Source organism: Hemicordylus capensis, chromosome 2, assembly GCF_027244095.1.
Source record: "Hemicordylus capensis ecotype Gifberg chromosome 2, rHemCap1.1.pri, whole genome shotgun sequence".
Taxonomy (NCBI): domain Eukaryota; kingdom Metazoa; phylum Chordata; class Lepidosauria; order Squamata; family Cordylidae; genus Hemicordylus; species Hemicordylus capensis.
This window is the reverse complement of record NC_069658.1, coordinates 426,806,430-426,834,420: the sequence shown is the minus strand read 5'-3', so window position 1 is coordinate 426,834,420 and position 27,991 is coordinate 426,806,430. Positions and strand designations below refer to the sequence as shown.

The 27,991-nt window shown below is 46.1% G+C and overlaps 1 protein-coding gene across 9 annotated transcripts in view; it reads right to left on the bottom strand.

The window, feature by feature from the left end:
- FMNL3 (formin like 3) overlaps positions 1–27,991 on the bottom strand; it is a 142,371-nt gene that overhangs the window by 17,495 nt on the left and 96,885 nt on the right. For all 9 annotated transcript variants that reach the window (XR_008315708.1, XR_008315710.1, XM_053293835.1 and 6 more), the window contains 15 exons: positions 27,336–27,412; positions 24,638–24,731; positions 23,334–23,408; positions 21,725–21,835; positions 16,056–16,205; positions 11,913–12,014; positions 9,048–9,309; positions 8,883–8,951; positions 6,778–6,902; positions 5,119–5,321; positions 4,740–4,974; positions 2,855–2,923; positions 2,470–2,550; positions 1,277–1,406; positions 328–488 (listed from right to left, as the gene is read on the bottom strand). Coding sequence is in view for 7 of the 9 variants with exons in the window: in XM_053293835.1 (XP_053149810.1) it covers positions 328–488; positions 1,277–1,406; positions 2,470–2,550; positions 2,855–2,923; positions 4,740–4,974; positions 5,119–5,321; positions 6,778–6,902; positions 8,883–8,951; positions 9,048–9,309; positions 11,913–12,014; positions 16,056–16,205; positions 21,725–21,835; positions 23,334–23,408; positions 24,638–24,731; positions 27,336–27,412 (1,944 nt within the window). In the remaining 2 variants the exon portion in view is untranslated. The remainder of the gene's footprint in view (positions 1–327; positions 489–1,276; positions 1,407–2,469; positions 2,551–2,854; positions 2,924–4,739; positions 4,975–5,118; positions 5,322–6,777; positions 6,903–8,882; positions 8,952–9,047; positions 9,310–11,912; positions 12,015–16,055; positions 16,206–21,724; positions 21,836–23,333; positions 23,409–24,637; positions 24,732–27,335; positions 27,413–27,991) is intronic.

The window sequence follows — 27,991 nt, the reverse complement described above, 5'->3', positions numbered from 1 at the left end:
CATCACATGCATGCACAAATGCATGCTGGACTCCACTTCACAGATCTGGCACACAATAAAGAAGGGGGGGTGTAGTCAGATCTGGTACTGGGCACATTTGCAGTGCCGATCACACGGCAGGATTTCCATCCATGCAGTCTGCACATGAAACACACATAGGCTCATGCAGTGCTCCAGTCAATAAGCAAATGCTCAAATCATGTGCCCACAGTGGGGCCTGCTAGGCAGCACATACAAAGACAACGTCTGTTGCAGACTCTTTTGACACAGTGCCTAAAGGTGTCCTCGCTACTAATCCCCCAGGGGTGTGGCTGCCCCTCCACTCACCTCAGCTGTCTTAGCGTCTTTCTGTAGCCGGTCCAGCTTCCCCTCATTGGCGGCCAGAAAGCTGCGTAGGATGCTGTGTTCATGCAAGCTGCACTCCCGCCGAATCAGCTCCATGCCACGCCCCAGCTCTTTCACATCCAGCAGCACATTCTCCAGGGACACTGCAGTGGGGAGGGAATCGCAGGGTTGGTGCTGGAGCCACTTGACCTAGGGCAGCGCCAACGTGGTCCTGAGGCTCACCCAAGGCCACAGAGAGCATTGCAAGCACGCTCTAAGCCAGGAGTTCTCAAACTTGGGTCTGCAGATGTTGTGGGGCTACAACTCTCACCATCCCCAGCCACAACGGACAGGAGCTGCTGTCCAATCACATCTAGGGACCCAAAATGATGGGTGTTGTGGTCCAGGAACATGTGTGTCCTTTGGGGCACAACCAAAGCAGGTGGTCAAAAGGAGGTCCTTACGCCAGCCAATTCGGCAGTTATCAGGTGACCCAAGCATCCAATCAGATTTCAGATGTCCCTAGAAAGTCTCAGATACCAGCCTAGCTCCTCAGTCTGAACAACCTGCCCCTCGAGGAGAAACCAAACTGCTATGAGGTCGCCTATGGCTGTTCACCAGAGTACGTGGTACCTGTCTTCTTGCTCAGGGCCTGCCTTGCTTCACCTCCCCCAGCCAGTCTTTCCAGTGATGATCTGCCTTCTGACTGCCCATCTTGGCTGCAGCTGTGACTATGGACCACAAGCCTGACAAAACACACAGCATTTTCCTCTCTCACACTACAGGCGGGGACACACACACATACACACACATACACAATGTGAGTGCTGTTTTCGAGTCTGAAGATCCAGCAAGGGATGGACTCTACAGTGAGAGAGTACCGGGCACAGGAGGGGCGTATGTGCTGCCTGCTCCCAGCTTCTTAAACAGGCAGTGCTGGGAGGGCTCTCACCTGCAGCCGCCTTCTCTACAAAGTGCAGTTCCTGCCAGAAGGTGCTCAGCTCTGGGTATTTCTCCTTCACCATCATGGCAATGAAATGCAGGAGTGTCAGCTTCCGGTCCGTCGACTTGGTGTCCAACAGCTGGGTGGGCAGAAGAATAAGATGTCAGAGCTCCCCCTCTATACCGACTCATATGAGTGACTGAAACCTTATTTTTGATATGAATATGACAAATATTTATATACCACTTTTCAACAGAAGTTCCCAAAGCAGTTTACAGAGATATAAACAAACAAATAACTAGGCTCCTTGTCCCAAAAGGGCTCACCATCTAAAAAAGAAACATAAGACAGCCACCAGCAACAGCCACTGGAGGGATGCTGTGCTGGGGATGGACAGGGCTAGTTGCTCTCCCCCTGTTAAATAAAGAGCATCACCACTTTAAAAAGGTGCTTCTGTGCTCAGTTAGCCCAGGGAATACTAACTAATACTAAATACAACCAGAATGCCTCAACTCAGTCAGCCTCAACTCATCATGGGCCATGATGTGCAATGAGAGGTGGATTGAGCCACAAGTCTTGTTGTTGTTGTTACTATGAATATTTATATACCGCTTTTCAATAAAGAAGTTCACAAAGTGGTTTACATAGATAAAGAAACAAGAATAAGATGATTCCCTGTCCCAAAGGGGCTCACCATTTGAAACCAAACTAACCAACCAACCAACCAACAAACAAACCACACACACACACACACACAAGCAACAACCACTGGGGGGGGAAACACTGTGTAGGCTGGATAGGCATGGTTGCTCTCTCCCTGCTAAATATGAGAGTCACCACTTTAAAATGGATTGTTGGTGGGCATGGAAACTAGCAGCACAGTTATTTCTAAATATATATTTTAAATACAATTTAAAACTCCATCATTCATTCCTACCCTACCCTCAGCATCCTTGAAAGCTGCAAGGCAGGACAGCAATTCTAGAAATCATATATAATATAAGCACTGGCCGAATGCAAGGTGGCACAAAGAAACAGCTGCAGCCTCCGGAATGCAAAAGGTGGGCCTGTGGGAATGGGCCTCCTCACTCTCCTGGGTGCAGAGCCAAACTCAAGGGCGTGGCTGGGCATCATTCTGCAAGTGGCGTGCCTACATGGGCTCGTGTTCATGTTATGCTCCCCACCTGGCGCCCCCTCCTTACCAAGTCGAGACTCTGCAGCTTGAAACCATAAACTGAACCACGTTTGCTGCTGTTCATGTAGTTGCCAAGAGCCAGGATGATCTGCGGGGAGAGAAGAGGTTTGTCACCCAGGAGAAGCTAGAGGCCCTCTCGTCTTTGGGAGTGCCCAGACAACAAATCCTGGAGCAAAATGGCCAATGGCTAACTTAGCCAGTGGTTGCCGCCACCCACTTTGACCCGGCAGCCACCGCACCTCACCCCAAATGCACAGGGGTCGTCCCCAGCTCCTAGGTGGCGATGGAAAATGCTCTCAGCACACGCTTAGCGCCACTTTCTTGGGAGTTAAATAGAGAGCATCTTTTCCCTTCCCCCTTGCAACAGCTTCCCTGTCTGCAGGGTGACGCACCTCCAGCATCCGCTTAAGCTTCTGGGAAGACTTGACAGAGGCTGCAGCAGCAATGATGGCGCTGAGTTGCTACAAGGGACAGAAACCAGCAGATAATTATAACTAGTCTAAAGTACTTAAACAGGGATTCCCTGCACAACCAACAAAATCCTTTGGCATATGGTCTGAAAGTTTATATTACGAACGCATGGAAGGGGAGCAGGGTCAGGAGGGCAGGGGCAACCGATGCAATAAGCTTGCCACCTCTGCCTGCTCCTCCAGACCACATACAAACGGCCAAAGAACAATAAAGCCAACAGTTCGGTTTGCAAACTCATAATCCAGTCATCATTAGATAATTAACCACCAAAAAGCAAGAAGGGGAGGAAAAGAGTAGTGCAGAAAAACTCCAAACTAACAAGATGCTGCTGTGCAAGTACGGAAGGGACCCAGCAAGGAACGTTTCGAGCAGGGTGGGATGACCCAGGGGTCAAGCAGGCAGCAAGGAAGGACAACTGCTCAAGTGGACTGAGTTGGCCAGTCCCATCTGACCCCCACGCCCCACGGCTCCAGAGTGGGCTCTTTCCCAGCCTTGCTTACCAAACCTGAACATGGCCGAAATGATACCTAAGGACATGCAGACTGATCTGTCCATGATGCTCCCTCCCTTCATGATGCTGGACAGAACCCAAGGCTGCTGGGCTCCTTGAAGTAAAGGCACCACCAGATGCCAAGAACGCCCATGTCAATTACCCTCCCACCTAGATAGAGTGCTAGATAGCCTGATAGGTGCTAGATAGCCTGATAGGTGCTAGATAGCCTGAAGGTGATGTCATGGTGCTGTTGCGTTTGCCACTTGCTGGAAAAAAAGATTCATTCCTGTTCTGCATTATGATAGCAAGAATGTGACTTGTAAAAGGGTAACAAAACTACATGTAAAAAAAAATCTTTGGATGGCCAGTATATGACACTGTAATTTGGCACAACTTTAGCCTCTTGTCACAGCTGTATCAGGAAGGTCAAGCCTAAGCACTTACAGTCTAATCCTATGCACATTTACTCAGAAGTAAGGGTCACGAAGCTGACTTACTCCCGAGAAAGTGAGCATCCAGTTGAAGCCCTACCATCGGTATAAATAGCTGATTCTCCCTTGGTGATCAATGGTTGCATTCTCATGACCAGAACAACTGCAGTTAAAAGAGTTAACCACGACTGGTGAGCTGCAGTTCTGTGGAGAACTTGGAATTTCCAGGCAAATAGCTGCAATTAACTAGTATTTAACTGGGATCGCTAACCAGGATCAGATCTAACCACAGCGGCTTAACTCTTTAACCATGATTGTTCTTGGGAAGAAACGCAGATCTCTGTCAACTCAAGAACTGAGTGCTCTGAATGGGGGACATTCCTCCCTTTTGTAACTGAAGGAGGACAATCCTTGCTTTTTGTCACTGAAGGGACACAGCCATCAAGCTATAGTCTCAAACCCTTTTTCAGAATAGGTCACCAGCTCAAACCAGACCTACATTGAGACATGTAAGGTCAGACCCATTAAGGAGGAGGAACCTCCAGTTTGGAGGGGAAACCTCAACCCTGGATTGGCCTAAGACCAACATTACACCAGAGATACGCTGACTCTTTTCATTGGATCCCAGACCTGTCCATCTTTGGAAAAGTGGGAAAGGCTTCCCCTCCTTAATCACTATAAAAAAGGGGTCTAGATCAGCTCATGAGAACACAGCCTATGTGGAAGGATAAAGGGCTATGGAGGTGACCAGAGGCAAGACAGAACCCCGGCGGCCCCATTCCCAGACTCCTCTGCTCCAGCCTCCCAATCCTCCTTTTCCCTAAGAGCTGTGGACAGAGCCGGAGAACTCTGGCTCCCACAGACACCAGGAGCGTCCCATACCGGCATGAGCATCTGGATGTTCTCACTGAAGTTGCCCAGGAAGGCCATGATGGCCATGCGTTGCGTCAGGCGCTCTACTTTGCTGAAGTGCAGCATGAAGCGGTCCTCGTCTGACAGCTCTTCCAGCGGCTTCCGCTCCTTCTCATACTGCCGCAGCAGTTTGACCTCATTCTCTGTTGGCAGGAAACGCATCAGGCACTCCACAAAGTCCACCGGCAGGGTCTTCAGGTCGAACCTGAAACACATGTCAGCAAAAGTGGCCTTGGGTCAGAAGAGGGAGGTTCTGCTACTGTTAACCACAGGTCATCGCTCCAAACTCCAGTAATGCTCCAGAAAGAAAAACAAGGGGAGTGGAGACAGCATGCAGGGCAACACCCACGTGTGGATGGCTTTGCAGATTTCCTCCGTGGTCCTTCCTGCCTTGCGCAGAGTGATGGCGAGGTTCTTGGCCCGGTTGGCTTCCAGCAGGGTGACTTTGCTGACTGCTTTATGCGACGCCTTGTTCTTGGAGCAGAGGAGGTCGATGGCCGGCCCCTGTGCTTTGGTCTTAAAGAGCTCCTCAAACTTGTCTAAGTCAAGATCCTGCAAGAGAGGGGAGGGCCCAGAGATTTACCCACCCAGTGGCAAGGCACCACAGAATAAGCAAATGGTGATGGGTTACAGCTAGGGAGTGATGCCATGTCAAGATTATGCCAATACCAGGAAGCTGCCCTCAGCCCAGTCTGCCAGGATAGCGGTTCCAGAAAGTTCTTCAGAGCTCCCTCACCCTGTACTCAGAAGTGTGAGGGCTATGAATCCCTCCTGCTTACCAATCCCCCAAAAGACGATTCGCTAAAATTAGGTTCAGTGGGAGGAGGCAGAGTTTTCATACACAGACACACAGACGGAGCCTTTCAGAGTCTGCAGAGCCTTTGCTCTCCCATCTCCTTGGCCAGAGCCCCCCACCAAGAAATCAGGTGATGACTACGACCCCGCTAGCTTCACCTCTTTATGCCAGCACCCGTAGGGTGACACTGATTTCCAACCAGGCGGCCAGTTGTCCCACAGAAGGGAAAATCAAAGAGTTGAAAGAAATGGGAGGACTGTCCTAGGTTGCTCGGCATATGTGTTACAGCACCTGCAATATATACACAGGCTGGAAGCAGAGAGGTGTGTTGTTGTTTTTAAAAAGAGTTGTATGAAAGAGGCTTCCTTTCTCACCATGTATGCACCAATTTCTTTCAACTTCTAAACAAGTTTTTTCAGAGTTTCGTAAGGCTTCAAAAATTTACCAAACCTGTTTGTCTAAAGATGATGAGTGAGACAAAAGAAATGAGTGTATATATCATGGGAGACAATTTCTCTATCATAATACTCCTAAAAACTATTGTATGAATTGAGTCAGATCTTGGATTCTGCACTTACCTGCCCCAAATCCTGGGAATTCTCCCAGTCCCCAGCCAACCTGTGTAAGCTATTAATCCCAGCCAACTTCCCCTTCCCTCACAGAAACTGGATTGCAAACTTTGTTCCTTGACTAGATGGAAATTTGATGCCACAACAGCTCAGCCAGTCAGCATCAGAGACACAGAACCACTACAAAACAACAGAATACTGAACAGGTGCGTAACTATAATAGGGCAAGGGGAGACAGTTGTCTGAGGGCCCACTGCCTGAAAGGGGGGGGGCAGAGGTGAGTCACATGACTGATTCCCCCAGCCACGCACCCGCCCGGGCTTCCTTTAGTTGTATTCATCCTCCGAAATTGATGTGAGTGTTAAGACCTGGAGCTACCAGAACAGGTTTCTCTAGTATCATTAAATGACTTGCATCGTCCACAGTTTACAAAACCTTTAAAAAAATAATTTAGGATGATGTTCTGTGAGCTTCAGTGGGGGGGGGGTGCCTTTTAAAATCTTGTCTCTGGGCCCACTCCAACCTTGTTACGCCCCTGATACTGAAGCAGCAGATTAGAAACTAAACAACAAAAGGATGGAAATGATGCATTCACAAGCCTCTGTACCCAGGACCTTGGTAATGATTCCTCCCTTTCCCTCACCTCCAAGATCTTTTCATCATCCAGTTCGCTGAAGACTGTGCCACTGATCTGGTTGGGCTTCAGTGCCGTCCAGTTAAAGACTGGCAAACGGAATTTGGTCTTGATGGGCTTCTTGATCCGGATTGCTTGAAGCACAGAGGAGAGAAGAAAGCATTATTTGATTATACAGATGTGGGGGGAGTCGGGCCATCTCTCGGCTAAGTCCCAGCAGGATGCTGGAAAGAAGAGGATGTGGCTCGGTCTTTTGGCAGTTCTCTATTCAGTTTGGGGTCCCCTTTGTTCATTTCTCATAGGTCACTATTTCTCAAATGAGGTCACTAAGGAATTGGGCAGGGGGTAGTCACTGGGCCCTTTTCTTTTGTCTCTCGCAAGCCCATCAAGTGCATCCACTTCTTGGTCTTGAATGAGACAAGAGAAGGGGCTGTAAATAGAAGAAAACAAATTTTATTCTATGTATTAAGTAAAGTAAACTGGTGCCCACGGAGCCCTGTGGTTGTCTTTGGTAGAATACAGGAGGGGTTGACCATTGCCTCCTCCCGCGCAGTAGGAGATGATGCCTTTCAGCATCTTTCTATATCGCTGCTGCCTGATATAGGTGTTTCCCATAATCTGGGAAGCATACCAGTGGGGATTCGAACTGGCAACCTTCTGCTTGTTAGTCAAGCATTTCCCTGCTGCACCATTAGGTGGCTATTATTAAGTTCTTTATTAAGAGAGGATAACCTTTTTTAAAAAAAATTAAAAGTGAAAACTCCCAGGCCAGTCTAAAATAATCCATCCAAGGGTTGTTTGCACTAAAAAATTAAAAACATTATTTGCTGAGAATAGACAAATTCTATGTCTTCGATGAATTGTGCAAATTGAGCATATCTGAATAACCGTGCTTGTTTTGCATAATCTACTCCCCACCTTCCCAGGGTACAGTTTGCTTTGGTTGTACTAGTCATGGGGAGGATTTATTTAACCACCTCTCGGGTGTCTGAGATTTCACCAGATGTGGCCTATTGTACATTCTATGCTTTGTCTGAGGAACTGCAGCATTGCACCCAGCCGTCTATACTACCCTCTCAAACCCTTTCTAGCCATTCATGCCAAAAAGAGCTCTCTAAGCTGGGTGAAGAGGCAAACAAAATGGCAAACACAGTTCAGTGTTGGGAACTGTAAAGTCCCAATTGCACATTTATGCTGACAGAGTCTGAACTGCCGGTAACTAACCAGGGGAGAGATTTTGGTGTGGTGGTGGAGAGCTCAAAAACATCAACCTAGCATGTAGCAGCTATGAAAAAAGCAAACTGCATGCTAGGGAATAATTAATCAATGGAACAAGGTGTGGTGATGGACCCTAACCTAGATGGCTTTAAAAGAGAAACACACACATGAATGGAGGGACTCTGGTGGCTATTCTGCATGATGGCAGCGGCCTCTGGATACCAGTTGCTGGGGAGCTGTGGCAGGCTGTCTGCCTCCTGCTTGTGGACTTCCCTGGGCCTTTGATTGGCCACTGTGGGAAACGGGATGCTGGACTTGATGTATGACTTGACCTCTTAGCTAAGCAGAGTCCATCCGCCCTGGTTGCATATGAATGGGAGACTTGATGTGAGAGCACTGTGAGATAGTCCCCTTAAGGGATGGAGCCGCTCTGGGAAGAGCATTGAGGTTCCAGGTTCCCTCCCTGGCAGCATCTCCAAGATAGGGCTGAGAGAGATACCTGCCTGCAACCTTGGAGAAACCTCTGCTAGTCTGTGAAGACAATACTGGGCGAGATGGACCTATGGTCTGACTCCGTATATGGCAACTTCCTATGTTCCTAGATAGACCTTTGGCCTGATCCAGCAAGGCTCTCCTGATGTTTGTCACTGTTACTCTCTTCCCATATTGCAGGTGTGGAGTGGAAGTCTTCGAGGTGCACCGAAGTAATTTTGGAGCCTGGACCTAATGGCCTTCGGAGGCCCCCCTCCCCTGAAAATTAAGCAACTTCGTGCTTGGCCGGGTGACACACCACCCAGGACAGACTAAAGAGGATTTGGGGGGCCCCAGGGGCTGTGGAGGCCCTGGACTTCAGCCCGGAAGTCCCGATGTAAGAGCACCTTTCGTCTGAAGTATACCTGATAAACCCATAGAGAGGATCATGGAAGGAGATGTGCCAGGAAGCGGTGGTGCTGGCGGACATTTATCTGTGAAGGGAAAAATATATGGGTTCAAGCACCTTGCTGCAATGATTCACCTGCTTGAAAAGATGCGGCTTTCTTTGCACTGGGGCACAAACGTACCTGGTAATGGAGGAGGGGGTGGGGGAAGAGGGGGTGGAGGAGGTGGGGGTGGAGGGGCAGCCTCCATGGGAGGCAGGACCGGAAGGCGAAGGTCATCCTCTGGGATGTCGCTGAAGCTGATCTCCACATCAGGGGGTGGTGGCAGGGGCAGGTGGTCGCCTCCCGCCGGATGGGAGTTGTAGTGGCGCCGAAAAGCTTCCTCCTTCTCCTTGATGATTCTGCGCAGTGTGTGCACCTGGTTGCTGGCGCTTTCGTAGGTCTCCTATCCAAGGGAGGCACACGGAGAGATAAGAGCCTCCTGCCATGCTCTGCTCAGCCAGCCTCATACCTCCACCTCAAGAAGCAGTGGATGCGCCCAGCAGAAATAAGGGGTAAAGCATTTCCTGGACTGTACTACTGCAAGTATAGGTTACGGACAGGGGCGTAACTATAATAGGGCAAGGGGAGACAGTTGTCTGGGGGCCCACTGCCTTGGGGGCCCCCCAGAGGAAAGTCACAAGACTGACTCCCCCAGCCACGCACCCGCCTGGGCTTCTTTCAGTTGTATTCATCCTCATATAATTTTAACTCTTCTTTTTGTTACTACTATTCAGCCTCATTTAAGATTTCTTTACTTCATGAGCTGAGCTTCAGTGAGGGGCGGACATTATAAAATCTTGTCTCTGGGCCCACTCCAACCTTGCTCCGCCCCTGGTTACGCATCTGAATATCCTTCACAGTAAAAAAATAACACACACACACACACACACACACACACACACACACACACACACACACTGGTCTTGTGCTAGCAAGTATGACTTGTCCCCTTATAGCTAAGCAGGGTCTGCCCTGGTTGCATATGAATGGGAGACTACATGTGTGAGCACTGCAAGATAGTCCCCTCAGGGGATGGAGCCGCTCTGGGAAGAGCAGAAGGTTCCAAGTTCCTTCCCTGGCAGCATCTCCAAGATAGGGCTGAGAGAGATTCCTGCCTGCAACCTTGGAGAAGCCGCTGCCAGTCTGTGAAGACAATACTCAGCTAGATAGACCAACGGTCTGACTCAATATACTGTAGCTGCCCATGTTCCTATGTTCCACACACCAACAGTCCCCTCACACAGGAAAACAACAAGTAAGGGAGATGGCTCTAGTCTAGCTTTCTCCCTGACAATCTAGTTTTCTGAATGCAGAGAGATTTCATCTCTACTGGAGTATTCAGAGGCACAGCGCCCAGCTCCAGCTCCAGCTGGTGATGGAGAGGAGAGCTGGTCTTGTGGTAACAAGCATGACTTGTCCCCTTAGCTAAGTAGGGTATGCCCTGGTTGCATATTAATGGGAGACTTGATGTGTGAGCACTGGAAGACATTCCCCTTAGGGGATGGACCCGCTCTGGGAAGAGCAGAAGGTTCCAAGTTCCCTCCCTGGCAGCATCTCCAAAATAGGGCTGAGAGAGATTCCTGCCTGCAATCTTGGAGAAGCTGCTGCCAGTCTGTGAAGACAATACTGAGCTAGATAGACCAATGGTCTGACTCGGTATATGGCAGCTTCTTATGTTCTTCCTAGGGTATAGTCCAGGGAAAACTTTACCACTTGATTCTAAGGATTGTAAACTGGTCCTCAGCCAAGTATTTGGGGGGATGCAAGTTCTACTCTCAACCCCTTTATAAAAGGAAATTTACTCGAGGAAGGGGCTCCACATCACACAAAAGGAGGAATGGGGCCAAGTGATGGATCTGTGGGAATTCAGTCAGTCAGCTCCAAACAAAGAAGCAGCAGGGTCATGTCCCAAGGGGAATTACTGCTGCAGTGACATCATTTCAACCAATTGTAACCTAGAGCATCCCATAAAACAGGCTGCAAGTCCAGTTCTGAGCTTCAAAGTGCTGGTGCTCACCTGTAAAGCTCTATAGAGCTTGGGACCCAAATACCGGAAGGACTGCCTTTTCCTGTACAAACTTGCCTGTCCATTGAGGTAGTCTTTGGAGACATTTCTCCACGTGCCCTGTCTTCTGAGTTTAGGCAGGTGGCAAGTTAGGCACATGGCAAATGGGTGGGGGAGCCACTGGAGGACTTTGTCCTCTGGCCGCGGACAAGCTCCCTGTGCCCCTGTGCAGAAGGTTCTGGGTTCAATCCCCAGCTTCAAAGTAAGGCTGAAACTCTGAAGAGTGGCTACCAGTTAGTGCAGACAATACTGAGCTGGATGGACCACACGTTTGACTCAGTAGAAAGCAGCTTCATATGTCCCTATGCACAGAAGGTAGAATGCCTGCTTTGCATGCAGAAGGTCTCAGTTTCAGTTCCTGGCATCCAGATAGGGCTGGATGAGGTTGGGGGGGGACTGCCTCAAATTCTCAGAAGCCAGTGCCATTTAGAGTAGACCAGGGTTTCTTAACCTTGGGGCCCCAGATGTTGTTGGACTACAACTCCCAGAATCCCCAGCCACAAAGGCCATGTCTGGGGATTCTGGGAGTTGTAGTCCACCAACATCTGGGGGCCCAAGGTTAAGACACCCTGGTGTAGAGAATACTAAGTTAGATGGACCAGTGGGATGACCCGGTATAATGCAGCTTCCTATGTTCATGCAGCCCCTCAGCCTGACCTACTGGGCCTCCTTGTTGCTCCAGAAGAACTAAAAGTGCACCTTAGAACATGACCAACGCTTGCCTGTGACTGCGGGGGGGGGGGGGGGAGACTGGCAGAGAAGCAACCTTTTGGTGAAGCTTGTCCAGTGTTGCTGGTCTTTTCACTGAGGAACCCCTGACAATCTTACAAGTCGCTCTAGGATTCCCCAGAACACAGTTTGAAAACTAGCTGCTTTAAGCCAAAGGTGGGAGAGCCCTGGCTTGGAGAAATCTCCACTTCTCCCTTTTCTTGCCCACGCACCTTGACAATTTCCAGTTCTTTCTCCCGCTGTAACAGCTGTTTCTCCAACTCTGCCACTCGCATTATGTTCTCATTCTCCAGATCCAGTAGCTTTTCTGTCAACTGGAAATGAAATGAAAAGAAAACTGGAACCACCGACTTGTGTTAGCTTTGGTCTGCTGTGATTATTCCACCTGGACAACTATTCCCCCCGAAAAGCCATTATCTGGGGCGGGGGGGACTCCTGAGGATCTCTTGGGCAATGCATCTTCCTGTTCCTTGCCCGCTCCATGGGCTAGAGCAGCAGGCGCAGGGGAAGGGCTGGACACAACGACGTCACATGTCACATGTCTCATTTCGCGGGGTGTTCACAAGAGGTCCTAGGGCAACTAAACTAGTACTTTGCGGGGGAGACCAACCCTTTAGGCACCTAGCTGCAGTATTTCTTACTTTAGTACACTGTACAAAAGTACACAGTGGACAAAAGGATGACACAGCTACTACTTCTGTTACTCCTCCCTTCCCCCTCAGACCGCTCGATGCCTCTCCCACCTAGACCACCACACTGTCCCTCTCCATCCCCAGCTAAGGGATCTTTGTCACATATTTACATTAATGGAATTCATTGTCACAAGATAGTGGTGAACACCATGACCATTCCTTAGACAGCTTTTTAAAGGATTAAACAAAATCCATGGATGATAGCTCCATCAAAGTCATGACAAGTATCTTCCTTCTTGGAGGTATATAAATGTAAAAATAAATAACTAAATAGTAACTAAATAATAAATATAAATAAATAAATATAAAATAAAGAAAAGTATGGACCTGTAGCCTAAGGGGGGGGTCCCCAAACCCCCCAACTCCCCCAATATAACTCAATGGAGCAGAATATTCGCAGACTCGGAGGGCATTTAACAGACAACCAGGTGGGCAGAGCGAATGGAACAGTGGCAAGGAGTGGGGCTTCAACACAAAGAGTGGGAAATTCAAAGGGAACTTCTGCACAATAACACAATTCTGAATATCCCCATTATTTAGTGCAGTTACATGAGGTTCTCGCGCCAGATCAACTTTGTTCCTGCGCAAGCACACCATTAATCAGGATGTCAACCAACATTTCTAGATACAAGAATGGACTATGCCTTAGGAAAGTTAGTAATGGAGCTGACTAGATGGAAAGCAACCTCTGACTTAATTCTTTTCCAAGTTCTAATGCAAGATATGAGTGTTGGCAAACTGCTCAAGAACAGTGACCACAGTGCTATTAACTTCAACGTACACAGGAATGGAAAGTTGCCCAGAAAGTCCAACCCAGTTACGTTTCATTTCAGAAGAAAAAACGTACCAAAATTAAGACAATTGGTTAAAAGGAAGTTGAAAGAATTAGTCAGGAGGGTAAAATGACTTCAAGATGCTTGGAGGCTGTTTAAAACTACTACAACAGAAACTCGTGTAGAAGGCCAACCTAGATTACAAAAGGTACAAGTAAGTCCAAGAGGATGCCAACATGGTTAACAATCAGAGACTAGGAAGTTATAAAAGGTGAGAAAGCTTCCTTTTTAAAAAAAAAAGGAGGAGAGCAAAAAGGAGCACAAACTCCTTTGCCAAAGCCATTGTAAGCTTACAAGCCAAATTTTAAAAAACAAAAAAAAGGTTGAGGAGCACACTGCTAAAAATATAAATACAAACAGCAAAAATGTCTTTAAATATGCCAGAAGCAGGAAACCAGCCAGGGACGTGGTTAGTGTGTTGGATGACAAAGGAGTGAAATAATTACTGAAAGAGGAGAGGGACACTGCAGAAGAACTGAATGAACTGTTGGCATCAGCCTTTCATGCAGAAGATGGTAGACAGATATCCATACCAGAATATAATGTTCAAGGGAGAAATCTGAAGATAACTCAAGTAGAGGTGATTAAGTTATATGGCTAGTAAACAAACTAAACCTTTGCACTGGATCAAGATGGCATACATAAAAGAGCACTTAAAGAACTCAGATGTGAAATGGCTGATATCCTATCAAATTTTAGTGATATCCTCACTAAAATCAGCGGTCTTACTGGAGGATCAGAAGATAGACAATGTAACACCAAGTTTTTTTAAAAAGGTTCAGAGGGGACCCAAGAAATTACAGGCCAGTTAGCCTAACTGTTGTCCCAGGTAAATGGTTATTAAAGACAAAATGGTTCTTCTTACACACAGTACAACAAGTCTTACTGAGAAAGAATTAGCAGAGCTTCTGCAAAGGGAAATTTCACAATGGAGGGAAGTAACTAGAGAGGTCATGACAAAATTGTATTGGAATTTGTGCTTCAATTTGTGTTAGCCCCTGTTAACTTGGCAAGAGGCACCTTTTAACGTGGTGATTCTCTTTATTTAGCAGGGGGAGAGTAACTGGCCCTATCCACCCCCAGCACAGTACGCCTCCAGTGACTGTTGCTGGTGTATATCTTATGTTTCTTTTTAGATTGTGAGCCCTTTGGGGACAGGGATCCATCTTATTTGTTTGTTATTTCTCTGTGTAAACCGCCCTGAGCCATTTTTGGAAGGGCGGTATAGAAATCGAATAAATTATTATTATTATTATTATTATTATTATTATTATTATTATTATTATTATTATTATTTGGAGTCAGATATGAACAGTCAGAGAATTCGGTTTGTGAGTGACACTAAATAATCATAGAGCTGATGAGAGCCTTGTAAGCTGCTCAATGCAGGGAATCCAGTGCTAGAACACCCCCGAATGGTGACTGCCCAGCTTCTGCTTTGGGACTTCCAGCAAGGGAAAGCCCGTCAATCAGGATGGCGGAAAGCAGACTGGGAAGAGCTCGAAACAAACTGGGTGAATGAATGAGCAACATAATGCCCAGTGGGATTAAGTTCCAGTAAATGGGGAGTGCTGCAAACTGATGCAAAACAAAAATCCCAGCTTCACACTGCTGAAATCTAAATTGGCTGTGACTACCCAGGGAAGAGCTCTTGGAGTCATGATGGACAACTCAGTCCAAATGTCAACTTGGTGCACAGCTACAGTGAAAGAGGCATATTCATGCTAGGGATTATTAGGAACAGGATTGAACATAACATGCCCAGGATTGAATGCCTTTATAGAATGGATGCCATAGATTCCAGATTCTGGGGAACCTCCAGAGTGCGTCCCTGGCACAGTGTGTGCCAGCACAAGGCATCTTCTCCGTGCTGAAGCTCCCATAGCCCTTTCCCCAAAAGCCACTACAGAGGGTTCAGGGCCTTTGGCAATGGCATGAGATGCAATGGGGGAGAGGGATACCCAGAAACCATGAGGGGATTTGCTAGCAGAGGCATCACTGCATTGGTGGCTTCCAAATGTGTCCCTGAATCCCATGCCATTGCCAAAGGCCATGAACCTCAGCAATGGTTCTTTGAGGATAAAGGGGCCTCTGGGGGTTTCAGCCAGGCAGAAGGGGGTGCAGAAGATGCCATGCATTGGCACATAATGTGTCAGTAGTACCCTCAGTGCTACCCACTGCATAGAGTTCTGGTCATCACATCTCCAAAAGGATACTGTAGAGCTGGGGAAAGTGTTTAAAAGGGCCACCAAAACAACCCAGAGGCCGGAGCATTTCCCTTGGGAGAAAAGGTTAAAGTGCTTGAGGCTTTTCACTTTATGGGGGGAAAGGCAACTAAGAAGGGACATGGTAAAAGTTTTATAGCATTGTGAATGGTGGAAAGAGGATGGATAAAAAGAACATTTCCCCCTCTCTCATCATACTAGAACATATGGTCACCCAATGAAACTGACTGGCAGTCGATTCAAGACAGACCAAAGAAATTCATGCCATTTCTAGAATTCACTTTCACAAGATGTGGTGGCCAAGTGGCTTAAAATAGCTTTAAAGGGGGATGAGTTACATTTATGGAGGAAAAGTCTAACAGTGGCTATTAACCATGATGGTTAAATGGAACCTGCGTGTCCAGAGGCAGTTCTGTGCCTCTAGATACCAGCTGATAGGCGGCAACCAATGGGAGGGAGGGGACTGCCATTCATTTCCAGCGTGTGGGCTTCCCAGAGGCATCTGATTGGCCACTGTGGGGAACAGAATGCTGGGCCGGATGGAACATTGGCCTGGTCCTGAAGACCTCTTTGGTCAAACAAAAAGGAAATGGCTCAACACCTACATGGGATAAGTGCTCTTCCAACTCTTCCACTTTCTCCAGTGCCACATTCTTGGTCTCGGCATCCTCCAGCAGCCCGCCCACGTCAAACACATTGTCCAGATATGCCTGAATCTGCACTTGAAGTTTTTCACTCTCCGTGTGTCTTGACTTCTGCAGAGAGAAAGAGAAAATCCAGCACAAGGAAAATACTTCTATGGGGCAGAGGGAGATGACTTTAAATCTAAATCTAATAAATAAATAAATAAGTGAAGGCAATAGTTCTGAAGGCCAGGAACAATCAGGCTTCTGCATGACAGCACTGGGTTTTTGGCAAAGCTGGCACTGACCTGCGTTGAGTTGCTCATGGTAAAACTATGGGCTTCTCCCCACAGGAAGCCTTCCATGTTCTGCAGTCCTCTGGTGCTGGTAGTGCATAATTGGGAGTACAGGAAGCAGATCCAGTAAAAAAAGGAAGGTCCACTATGTCAACCCACCCAGCAGGTCTGTGACCAAATGTCGAGAAACATGGCTTACGAAGGAGCCTTTAGGCATATCTTCAGTACAGGTGTATATTGGTGGTATATTGGCTTCTCAACTCCATTCAGTCTAGGAAGAAGTAGATTATCTAGACCCATTTCAAACTGGCTTTTGGGCAGGCTGTGGGGTGGAGGCTGCCTTGGTCAGCCTGATGGATTATCTCGAATTAGGAATTGACAGGGGGAGTGTGACCCTGTTGGTCCTCTTGGATCTCTTGGTGGCTTTTGATACCATCAACCATGGTATCCTTCTGGACCGCCTGAGGGGTTTGGGAATGGGAGGCACGGCTTTGCAGTGGTTCTACTCCCACCTCTCAGGTAGATTCCAGATGGCGTCATTTGGAGATTGTTGCTCTTCAAAGCAAGAGTTACTGTATGGAGTCCCACAGGCTCCATTCCATCTCCAATGCTTTTTAACATCTACATGAAACCGTTGGGAGAGATGATCAGGAGATTTGGTGCAGGGTGCTATCAATAGACGACACCCAGATCTATTTCTCCATATCAACTTCATCAGGAGATGGGTTAGCCTCTCTAAATGCTTGTCTGGAATTGGTAATGGGCTAAATAAGGGAGAACAAACTGAAGCTGAATCCAAACAAGATGGAGGTACTTGTTTTGGGAGGCCAGAACTTAGGAAGTGGTTTAGATCTGCCTGTTCTGGATGGGGTTACACCTCCCCCCACACACACACACCCCGAAAGATCAGGTCTGTAGCTTGGGAGTACTTCTGGACCAAAACCTCTCCCCAGTATCTCAGGTTGAGGCAGTGGCCAGGAGTGCTTTTTTCAGCTTCGGCTGATACGCCAGCTGCGTCCATTTATTGAGACAAATGACTTTTAAAAAGTGGTGCAAGTGCTGGTAACACCCAGGCTTGGCTACTGCAATGCACTCTACATTGGGCTGCCTTTGTACATAGTTCAGGAACTGCAAATGGTGTAGAATGCAGCAGCCTGCTTAGTCTTTGGGGCCACCCATAGAGACCAGATTTCACATATTTTAAAAGAACTACTCTGGCTGCCAATTAGTTTCCGGACAAAATACAAAGTGCTTGTTATTAACTATAAAGCCCTGCATTGTTTGGGCTCAGGCTATTTAAGAGAGTGCCTTCTTCTTCATGTACCCCATCGCCTATTAAGATAATCATCATTTGGATTGCTTTGTGGCAACCCAAAACCAGGCCTTCTCTAGGGTTGCCCCAAGGCTCTGGAACACACTCCCAAATGACATGAAAACCGCCACATCTCTGTTTTTAAATGACTTTTGTAAACACACCTGTTTTATCAGGCTTTTAGTTTAAGAGGTTTTAAAGTTTTATTTACAGCAATTTTAATCCATTTAATATTATTTTATTTGCTGTTTGTTTAAATTGTAAACCGCTCTGAGATTTTATGTAGGGCGGTATATAGATGTGCCAAATGAATGAATGCATGAATGAATGCATGAATGGATACTGGTTTTATACCATTTTAACTTCATGGCTTCCCCTTCCCTCACAGAATCTTGGAAACTAGTTTGGTAAGGTGCTTTGCATCCCTAGATTCCTTTTCATAAAACTACAATTTCCATGGTTCCTTGGGAAGAGGGAATAACTATTTAAACCAGTTTAAGTCTGTAGCATATATATGCCCTTTGGGAGATTGTGAATGAGCACCCTGCATGCCTCAAGAACACAAAACACTTCCTTGCCATCAGCCCTAGGTCAACAGCCTAGGGCATTCCCATTTATTTCTCTTAGCCAGCACCCTCTTCTAAGGTTGGTTCTTCAGTTCTTGGGTTCATTTCCCACATGGGAACATGGTACGGAGAAGATCTCTGACCTTTCGTACTTCCAGATGTCTTCTTGTTCCTATATTGCTTTACTTCTTGCCTTGTTCCTACATTGCTTTAGTGCTTGTTTCCCCTTATTATTATAATAGGCAATGAACTTAGTTTTGAGAACAAACTCAATTTCCAACCTTGTGTTATGGATGATCTTTGCTTTTGGCTGAAGTGGCGGCTAGAAGCCAACACCAAACCAGCCTTTGCACAATTGTGGGCACCAGCTTCTTTGAAAACCACAGATGCAATGACACTTATTACTGAAACCTGCCTTGAATAATGAACAATTATCTTCATTTCCAACTGGAAATTATTTTGGTCTTAAAAAAAAAAAATGCTCAGCACTGCTGTTTGCTTTCATAAAAATCTACCTATTTTCAATAACTGAAGATCTTTTTTGTTTCCAGTGCTAGAGCATTGTAATTTTTTGGCATTTGCTCATTTCAGCACAAGGAAGAAAGATTTTGGCTTCAGTTCCATCAATCACTCCTTGCAGAGTGGTTTCACTGAAACCAATTACTACTACCAAGATGCTGGTAGATCATAGCCTTTGATGGGAAGATTTTGACTAACAACAGCCTTCTTTGTCCGATGTGATTGTAAGTATGTTTGCTGCCATCTCAACAGACATGACAGCAAACTGGAAACAAATACATTGCCAACTCAAATGAAGCACAGAGACAGGCAACCATTTCCCAAAGAGCTAAGAGTGCTTTGAAAGAGGCTTCACTTCCCATGGCATACACATTTCTCTTATTCCATCTCTGTCTCTGGTTAAACAGATTTGGCAAATTTTTCAAACACTAAAAAAACCTTGAAAAACCTGTTGATCTGAAGCTATAATCGGATAGTTGTATAGAGCAGTGATTCTCAACCGGTGTGCCACAATGACTTGATCTGAGTCAACTCCAGCAGCAGGGAGTTTAAATGCCCCATTTTGAAGCTGACTTGCTCCATCGTGTACTGGGAGGGACACGTCCCTCTTGATGCATAAGGGGGCGAGTCAGCTCCAAAAGTGAGGCATTTAAACTTTATTTATATATCTCTAAAAGTTTAATCTTTATTTTAAATTTAACCTCTCTCCCATTCTCTCATACACATATATATACTCAAACACAAACAAACATATACATGTATGCAGGTGTATGCAGATATGTGTGTGTGTGTGATACACACACACACACACACACATATATATATACACATACTAACTTATGTGTGGTAAATAAGCATTGGGAAACTCTATTACAGATCACAAGCAGTGACCTATCTTTCAAACCACCTTCTACTCTGAAATACATAAATAAAAATCCTTGTCTCTAGTTGAAGTCATACTGCTCAAGGGGAACAGGAACCAGTGCTTGTAGATTCAGAGAAATTTCCCCGACACATGGAAATTTTGTTAGCAGAAGAAGTTTATTTTTAAAGAGGGAAATTTCTGAGGAATCAGAAAAGCTAAGGAATTTTTTTACCAGTTTCAAGCTACTTCCTGTATCTCTTATCTCTGACAAGGTGGGTTCTGTCCCGCAAAAGCTTATGCCACAAGGAACCTGTTAGTGTTTAAGGTTCCGCAAGACTCTGGGCAGGTTCAGATGTCACCAGAAAATCAATGGGAAACCTCAGTTCCTCACAATATTATTATTATTTCTTGTTTGCACAGTCAAACAGGTGTTATTGACTGGTTTGTTTTATCCAGACATCGACTCATTATTATCTTTATCATTATTATTAATTACATTTATAAACTGCCCCATCCAAAGGCTCTGGGTGGTGTACAACTTTAAAAAGACATAAAAGCACACAATTCAAAACACAGTGCTAAAAACAATATAAAAACAATTCAAAAACAATAAAACAATTTAAAACCAATTAAAATACTTTTTAAAACACTTTAAAAACCTTGGAAGGCCAGGCCAAACAAATAAGTTTTTGTTTGCTCTCTTAAAGGCCAACAGAGAGCCTAAACTGCGGATATCTGCCAGGAGTGCATTCCATAGGCCAGCGACAAAAAAGGCCCGGTTCTGAGTCACCACCAGACGTACCGGTGGTAACTGGAGACGGACATCTCCAGATGACCTCAATGAGCAATGGAGATCATACTGAAGAAGGCACTCTCCCAAGGCAATATCTCCTTGCCTTGGGAGCACACACTTCCCCCTGCCCTGTCCATGCATGAGTTGGAAGAATTCTACTTTTGATTGTGGTTAGAAAGAAACCAAGATTGGTCACAACCTCCTAACCAAATAGTCTTGGTTTACTCTAACCAAAGTCTCAAAATAAATGAGATCTGAATTCAAGTTTGGTATCACATCTCAGTTTATTTTAGGGAGTTGGTTAGAATAAACCAAGTTCAGTTGGTTCAGACGTCATGACCGATCTTCCGAAGTCATGAACACAGTCAGAAATAGAATTCTTCTGACTCGCTCGCAGGAGCAGGAGGAATGCACATTCCCGGGACTAGCAAACATTGTGCAGAACTGAGATTTAACTGTGACTGTGCATGATGTCCGAACCCACCCTGTATTATTTTTTCTGAAACAGAGAGCAATGGCAATCCTTCTAAAATGTCTCCAGATGTTTTCATCTGGGCTCCAAAAGGTATTCTAAAATGAAGCCCAATATGCTATGTTTACCTCCAAGCACAATGTGTTCTGTTTACCTTCCTTTCCCCACCCACTCACTCCTTCACATTCCATGCCTGGGCACTCAAAGATATCTCAAACTGAGAGATATTTTGGCTAGAAGTCTGAGCCAGAGTGCTTGAGCTTTGATGGCAATCACATTTTGAGACTAGGTTACGCTTTAGCACCTAAACATGTTCAGTAACTTTAATGTAAGTCTAGTGAAAAAATTAGTTCCAAAAAGAGAAACCTTTATACATGTGGACAGAAATGTGATAAATCTATGGTTGGTGGCCAATATGATACAGTCTTCCATTCGTGTTTCTAATGCGACGGGGCTGCTGCACTTGTAAAACGCAGCCCTGACGGATTGGAAACACCGACGGGATTCTTCCAACCCCCGTTGTTATTTGGAGCAATGGAAGTACTGCTGCACAACTGCAGCAGCACTGATTTTAAGGACCTGCTCAAGACTGCTCTTGTGCAAGACCGTTGAGGCTGCTTTTTATGAGCACAGCAGCTGCAGCACATCAGAACACCGATGGAAGACTGTGCGTCATGCCGGCCATTCTCATATTTCTTCTGGAGGATCAAGGTTTAGCAAGACCTTGACTCCTCAAGGTGGTTTTGTGCTGAGGATTTGCACTGCTTTTGGGAATAGTTGACTCCTATCAAGTATTCTAGATTAGTTTATGAAGGGGTCAGGCGTTACCTGTAAGAATTCTTCCAGACCAAGCTTGGTGAACTCATATTGTAAGTGCACTCGGAAATTCATGTCCTCAACTGAATGCACCACAATGTTGATGAACTGCATACAGGCCACCTGCAAAAGAGAAGAGAGGCAGCTAGAATTCTGGTGCATGGTCTCAATCTGTCATTGCAACACACCTCCTTCTACATTTCCCTCTGCAATGGCGTCAGATTGCCCAGAAGTCTATATGCTAGGAAGACCCACAGTTGGAAACATAACTGTTGAGTGTCAAAGTCCCATCTTGTTTCTGTTTATGGGGAGGATGAAGGGATGCAGAGGCAGGAGCAAGACCCTGCGAGGGAAAGCAGAACACCTTTATAAATATGCTGAGAGAGGAACACAAGGGGACTTGGCTGTAATCCTGCAGAGAGTTAGGTTGATTAGATCCCATTGAAGTAAATGGGATTTAAGAAGCCCGAGTGTGTGAAGGATTGCAACCATCATCTCTCATTCCTGACTGGGTGATAGAGGAATAGCACAGAAAGGAACGAAGAAAAGGAACACTCTCTAACCTGCGCTATATCATGATATTCAGATGGCGGGGGTGGGGGGAGGTCCTGCCTTATAGGAGAGGTGGGTATCCAGTAGGCTGGCATCCCAATTCCGGTTCTACCAAACGAGCCACAATGTAAGCAAGCATGCTTGCATGTAGGGGAGGGCCTCTAGATCCCTACATCAGTGCTACCATAATTTTTTTGAAGCACTGTGCAAAAGGTCTTGGCTACTATTCTGCTACTGCATATTTCTTGGGTTTTCCCTGCTACTTTATTATCTCTTTGCCATTTTTTTCAAGATAGTTTTCACATCATTTTGTCTTCATGTTTGGATTTAAATGTGTGGGTCGCTTTGGATGTTAGTTTTCTAACACAAAAGTGGGCCCAGACTGGATGATGCCTTATGTTAACCTATGGGGAGTGGGGGAGGATCTCAGAGGGGTTTTAGTTCTCTCTGGTGCAAAATAATTACTTTGTGTCATTCTTTGGCACCCGGGAGAACTCAAACCCCTTTGACAACTCCCCTGCTCCCAATCTAAAACCAGACCAACTTCTTTCAGCATAAGACCCCACCTCCACTTTGGGAGATCTGACCTCTTCTGATCCTCAGAGAACAGAGATGGTCTCCCTCAACACTAAGGTCATTCCTCAATAGTGCATATTGCAAATTTAGCTTCTCATCAGATACACACTCATGCACTGGCCTCTTGATTTCATCCATGCATTCCGTAGTTTAGTTAGCCACCCTCCAGCATAAGCCCCCAGTAGATTTGGCACGGGTGCATTTTACATTGGACTTAAGGCTGAGTGTCCTAGCCCAGCATGCACTGCAGGTGAGTACGACTGTTGCTGTGGTCATGGTGTTGGTGTCTGTAGCACTGTCAGGGACAGCACCAGTTGTAGGCATGGGGCACACATACCATTCCTGATTTGAGAGGCACAGTATGTACTGCAAGCCTTCCTTCTGCCTCCACCCAAGATCAGACTGAGCCGTGGGAGCTGCTGGCATAAACAAAGCCTCCGGAACATGCTGACTCGTGCTTTTATGCAATGTGGATGCCGGCTTTGCTCCTTACCATGAAGTCAATGTTGCTGTCCTCATTGCGGAAATACTCCATCAGTTTCTCGAAGCGGTGCTGCTCTTTGCAAACCTGAGAAGCAGAGAGCATGCCAGGAGTGTTTCAGTACTGTTAGGCTAGTTGCAGAAAGACGGTTCCTGGTGTGCTATCTTTACAGAGATCTCTATAAGTGCTCCTCCACATAGCTATTTATCCCTTCTTCTTATGTGCATTCCATTATTCATTCCAGCCATGCATCCAGTGGAGGAGGAGATCATGGCCATCAAAGCTCATGCAAGAGGACTAAGCAGCTCTGCTTGGATCACTCCACACAGACAGCATTGCCTCCCTCTTGTTCCCACTGCCCTGCTTGGACTATGTGAGGTTGCAGGCCATGGATCAACAGGGATATGTCCATGCGCCTTGTGGCTGCAGACCACTCCAGGTCAACTTAGGACCCCCACACAGCAGCTTTCTGCTACTCACCCACTGGGCAGTTACTAGGGAATTCTTGTGCCATGCTATCTCAGCATGCCCTCTGTCCCATCAATGGCTAGGCACATGTGCCGCAAGTAGAGGAGGCCGGGGGTTTATGGCAGGGTTTATGGCATGCCCAGACAACAGGAAATGTGCCTGTAGGTTTGCACTCACTTTCTGGGCTGCAGAAGCTTGATCCCTGGCTTAGCAGGCGAGAGGCAAAATGACGGCAAAGCACAGGGAGGGGCTGCATGTGCACTAGAGAGGCATTTGCCACCATCTAGACTTGACTGGGCATTGCTGCTCTCTCCGTGTCACGTGACTCTCCTGCGGCTTCCCTTCCTCCATTTTCATACTCTGGTTCCATCTATCCATCTCTGTGCATACAGCTTGGCAGGCAACTTTCTGCACACACACTCCCCCCACGTGCCTGCAAAGCACACCCCTATGCCTCTTCTTATTTATTAGATGTATACCCTGCTTTTCTTCCATGATGGCTCTTGAGACGGTGTGCCTGGGATTTCCAGGCAGTCTGCCATCCAGGCCCTGGACAGGCCTGACCTGCTTGGCTTCAATAAGGTGGCTGTATCATGTGCCCGCCGGCCAAGCCCTAGGGCAGGCCTGCTCAACTTCGGCCCTCCTGCAGATGTTGGCCTACAATTCCCATAATTCCTGGCTATTGGCTGCTGTGGCTGAGAATTATAGGAGTTGTAGTCCAAAAACAGCTGGGGGGGGCCTAAGTTGAGCAGGCCTGCCCTAGGGCCAAGCCCTCTATCTTTCTTTCCTCTCCCAAGTTTGCTATGTAGCCCATTAAGCAATGTAGGGTGCAAAAGGGTGACGCTCACCTCCTTGAAGTTCTCGAAGGCAGCCAGAATGATCTCATGGCCACCACGCACCAGACAGACAGCTGCCAGCAGTTCTAGCACCAGGGCTTTTGTCCTGCAGGGAGTGGGGAAGGAGACACAATGATGCAATCAATCATAAACCACAGCATTTATTCTCATGATACAGCTGCTGAAGAGAACAGAGAACTGTCCCTCGTAGGAACTGGAAATACTGGGGAGTGAACCCCAGACCTTATGAATGCAAAACATGCACACTGCTTCTGAGCTACCAATCTTTCCCAAGAGGCTTCATGGAAAAATTAGAGGGTTTTGGAGGCAACAAGACGGTGAGAATCATGGCACCTGTCCCCCAGTCACTTTGCACAATTGCACTGATGCTTTCAGGTTCCTTCTAAAAACAGAGAAAACATATACTAGACCAGTGATTCTCAGACTTGGGTCCTCAGGTGTTATTGGACTTCAACTCCCATAATCCCCAACCAAAGGCCACTGAGGCTGGGGATTATGGGAGTTGAAGTCCAATAACACCTGAGGACCCAAGTTTGAGAATCCCTCTACTAGACTGATTTAGAAGGCACACCATGTACTTTCTCATTGTGTGCACAACTCTCTGTGAGTATATCAATCAAACTTTATTTCGATCAAAGATCAAATACTTGTCTGTGGGTATATTTTGTAATGGACTATGGGAAACACCTATATCGGGCAGCAGCGATATAGGAAGATGCTAAAAGGCATCATCTCATACTGCAGGGGAGATGGCAATGGAAAACCCTTCCTGTATTCTACCAAAGACAAACACAGAGCTCTGTGGTCACCAGGAGTCAACACTGACTCGACAGCACACTTCACCTTTTTGCTTCATACTGGGGCTCCATCTCCACCTAACGGCACAATCCTATGGAAACGAATTGAGAAGCAAGTCCCACAAGTAAGTGTGTTTACAATTATAGCGTATATCTGTTTGGCTGGCATAAACAGATATTGGAAACCAGATCTTACACTTTTGCTATGCAGACGACTACTTCATCATATCGTGTGTGATTGACTTAAAGAACTGACAATCACAAGATGTGGTGGCAGCCATTAATTTAGATGGCTTTTCAAAAAGGATTAGGCAAGTGCATGGGAGGAAAAGTCTATCAATAGCTATTTCCCATGGTAGCTAAACAGAACCTCCATGTACAGCATCAATATATTTCTGAATGGTGAATACCAAATGTTGAGGACAAACAGCAGGGGAAGACCAACTGTTGTCTGTGACCACCTAGATGCATCTGCCTGGCTGCTGCTAGAAACACAGTGCTGGAGCAGATTAACTTAGGTCTGATTCAGAAAGGCAATTTTTATGACAATCTGCCCTGAGGACAGAGGCAGATTATCATAAAATTTCTAAATTAGAAATGTCTTCAAATGCTGAAAGTATTAATATACTGAGCCATGGGGGTGGGGAGGCAGCAGTAGCAAGGTACAAAGGTATGGCCTCTTTGCAAATAGGAAAAATAATTTCTGAGCTGTAGAGAAATTATATTTTGTAGATAACATTATAAATGTTCTTTCACAGGGCATACCAAAAGACTCCAAGGAGATGGCTCACTCATTTGCTTGCTCTCCTCCATAGAAGTATCCATATGTAATTTAGTGCCAAGTGTTAGAGGATATGTGATAAGCCAACACAAGATATAAACCAGTAATTTTGCAGTGAAAGGCTTGAAAGACACAGGTGATCAGCGAATTTCACATTAATAAATGTGGACCAAGCAACATTTCTAGAGGCGTTTATGCAGAGATTTCAGCTGGGTCAAACAATACTAGGAAACAAGAGAAAGTCCTCCAAAGGAACATCTGTTCTACACATTCAAACCTATCTAAAATCAGTTTCAATGGCTAGAGGCAAACCACATTTTTTTTAGAGCTGAAGACAGTTTGAAAAAGAGATTTTTACTACTGTTGTGGGCATTCACCCACTTTCATCTCTGGCTAACAGTTTTTACAGGTATGTGTAATGTTTCAAAAACCTGTAACAGTGGGGCAGATATGCTGTGGGAAGCAATGTCTCTCTCAAGTCGCTTTCAAATTTCAGCTATTGTCTGTCTCTAGCCATGGCTTCTCCTCAAAGAATCCTGGGAATTGTTCTGTTGTGGGAATTGTGCTGAGAATCCTTTGTTAGAAATTTCTTCACAGAATTAAATTTCCCAAGATAATAGCTGAACAATTCTCAAATAGATTTATATTTGTAATGCGGATGCGATTCAGTATATTAAAATAACCAAAGAGATATGCAGTAGGAGTCTCACCAAAACACCTATGCAGGATACACAACCCAATTTTCCATGCAGATGTTTATGCTTAAACGCACAGACCAACATCCTAATTAGCAAAGCACCGGTGCGCCATGAGATGTGCCAGAGCTGCAGATGAGTTTCAAACTAACGCAGGACAGGCACTTGTGAGGGGTGGGGATTTTGACAACCTCCCCTTCTCCAGGAAGTCTGAGGTGTCACCCGAAAATATGTCCCTGAGGGCAGTGCAGCCCTCGGGGACATATTTCCAGGGCCAGAGGGCTCACAGAGGAGTCATTGAAACTCCTCCCCACGCAGCTGCCAGTGCTGAGCTGGTTGATCCTGTCCACAGCACCAGCACAACTCACAGAGCACCAGCTTTTTGTTAGTGAGGCTGTCAGCCACAGGTTTCTTACCTGGGGTTCTTATTGTTCAAGCTGAGGGCAATCTCATTAACAGCATGGGGATGTGACATGACCAAATTGAATCCATACTGAAATGAAGAAGGGGAAAGAAATTCAGAATGGTGTTAGAAGGAAATGGAAGCCATGAAGTCCCAAGGCCCATTGGTTTGGCAGCTTAGTCAGAGATTGACGTATAACGCAAAGCTGCAATTGTGCAGTTCCAAGAAAACTGGCTATTTCTTTGAATAAGCAATGTATTAAACAGAGCTCAAATATCAAGACAAAACTAATGTTACAGGATAGGTCAATTATATAATTACATAAATTACAATACAGAAATATCGGCGGGGGGGGAGAACAGAAAGGCAAAAGGGTGTGAGGACTGTTATGGAAGGATTTATTACAAACCTATCACAAATATATACTCATGTCTAATCAAACATATCTTAATACATTGACCATACTGATAAAAATGTAGCCATTTTGTCTTTCCTATATTACAAGGACTCCTGTGGCAATTCCCCAGCTTTTATATAAAACACAATGGACCAATTAGCAGCAACTATCAGAACTGATCACCACAGGAACCCTCAGAGAATCTGGATTATGGCTATTATTGAGCAGAGTAGAAAGCACTGGAAGGTATCCGAGATGTCAGGTGGTTGTCT